Raw genomic sequence first — 1,540 nt, forward strand, 5'->3', positions numbered from 1 at the left:
ACCCGCCGGACCCGCCGAGCCCGTCCGAGGCCGTGTCGCCCAAGCAGGAGCGCATCATCGAGCTCAGCCGCGAGTTCCCCTCGCCGCCGCCGCCGCTCCCGGCGGCCGAGGCCCTCGAGGACGCGGAGCCGCCCGACGGCTGCGAGGTCCTCGCCGCGCCCGCGCGCGACGGCGACGACGCGCCCGCGCCCGCCCCGACGCCGCCCGACGCCGGGCCCGAGCCCGTCCCCAAGAGCCCGTCGACCGACGAGCCGGCGTCGCCCAAGGCGCGCGCCGTCGACGACCTGCCGCGCCGCGAGGACAGCCTCGCGAACCTGGCCTCGCTCGAGCGGCAGCCCGTGAAGATCGTCGTCTCCGTGCACCGCGCGCGGCAACTCTTCAACGTCGGCGCGCCGGCGAAGGACATGAACCCCTACTGCATCGTGTCCTACGCGGGCTTCGAGATCAAGTCGCGCCACGAGCCCGCGACCGCGGACCCGGTCTGGAACCTCGACGCGATGCTCGACGTGCTCGTGCCCTTCCGCTCCGACGACGACTCCGTCGTGCGCCTCTACTTCTTCTCCGCGCGCACGGTCTTCGCGGACCGCATGCTCGGCAAGCGCGGCCCCGCCGCGTCTCCCTTCTTTTCGTTCCGTCGCTCGACCGCGCGCGGCCCTCGCAGGCGCGAGATCGCGCTGTCGACGCTCTTCGACCCCGCGAAGCACTCCGTCGAGGGCACGCACCAGCTCATGCGCCGGACCCAGCTCCCCATCGTGCCCTGCGACACGAGCGAGCAGGACGGCCTCAAGCACACGCAGTTCAGCGGCACGCGCCAGGTCCAGCGGAAGTTCAACCCCTTCCACGACAACAAGTACCTCTACGGCCACGATCTCGGCACGGCCGACCTCTCCGTCTTCGCCATATGCTCGGACTTCCGGTCTTAATGTTTTACTTGCACACTTACCAATCGTCGGCCGGAACGCAACATTAACTTATTGAACCTAGAAGTTTACTTTCGAAAAAGGGTTGGACGTCGTCGATGATGGTCGCACGATCTCTGATGCTGGGTTTGGCATGTTCCAGGCCAGGGGGAGAGAAACTGAGCACACTTCGCAATGGCAATTCGGGGTCGAGCATCCCAAATCTTCAGCCCGCTCGTCTCGGGAGCACGCAGAAGCCGAGATCATTTTCCCCTCTCTCTCCGCGCGCAGGCGGTCCCCGCGGCGAGGTTCTGGGTGCTCGAAGGTACTATGCCAAGCGAACCCCTCTCTCGTCGCCCCGATTCCGGCCGGCAGCCGCGCGGGCATAGTACCTTCGGGCGCCCCAGACCCCAGACGCAGCCCCGCTCCGCCGACCAACCACATTGTCTCCATCAAAAGACGACGTTCAGCCGAGCGATACATTTCACTGCAACTTGGTCCGTCGATTAGTAAGTGTTGCACTTTTTGGTGAAGTTTATTGAAGCTTGTGGCAATCGATGCTCTCAAAATCACGCACGGCCTGACGGCCCAGATGAAGAGCAAGTAAACGAGTAGATAGATGAGCGCCGCCGAGATTGAGC

The 1,540-nt window shown here is 65.6% G+C and overlaps 1 protein-coding gene across 1 annotated transcript in view; it reads left to right on the forward strand.

Annotated features, from left to right (window-relative positions):
• AURANDRAFT_69161 (hypothetical protein) overlaps positions 1-923 on the forward strand; it is a gene marked incomplete at both ends in the record, with an annotated part of 2,487 nt that extends 1,564 nt beyond the window's left edge. Inside the window, 2 exons of the mRNA XM_009044914.1 lie at positions 48-613; positions 662-923. Of these exons, the coding sequence (XP_009043162.1) occupies positions 48-613; positions 662-923 (828 nt within the window). The remainder of the gene's footprint in view (positions 1-47; positions 614-661) is intronic.
• Positions 924-1,540: the final 617 nt, after the last annotated feature.

This window comes from Aureococcus anophagefferens (genome assembly GCF_000186865.1).
Source record: "Aureococcus anophagefferens unplaced genomic scaffold AURANscaffold_1025, whole genome shotgun sequence".
NCBI lineage: Eukaryota > Pelagophyceae > Pelagomonadales > Pelagomonadaceae > Aureococcus > Aureococcus anophagefferens.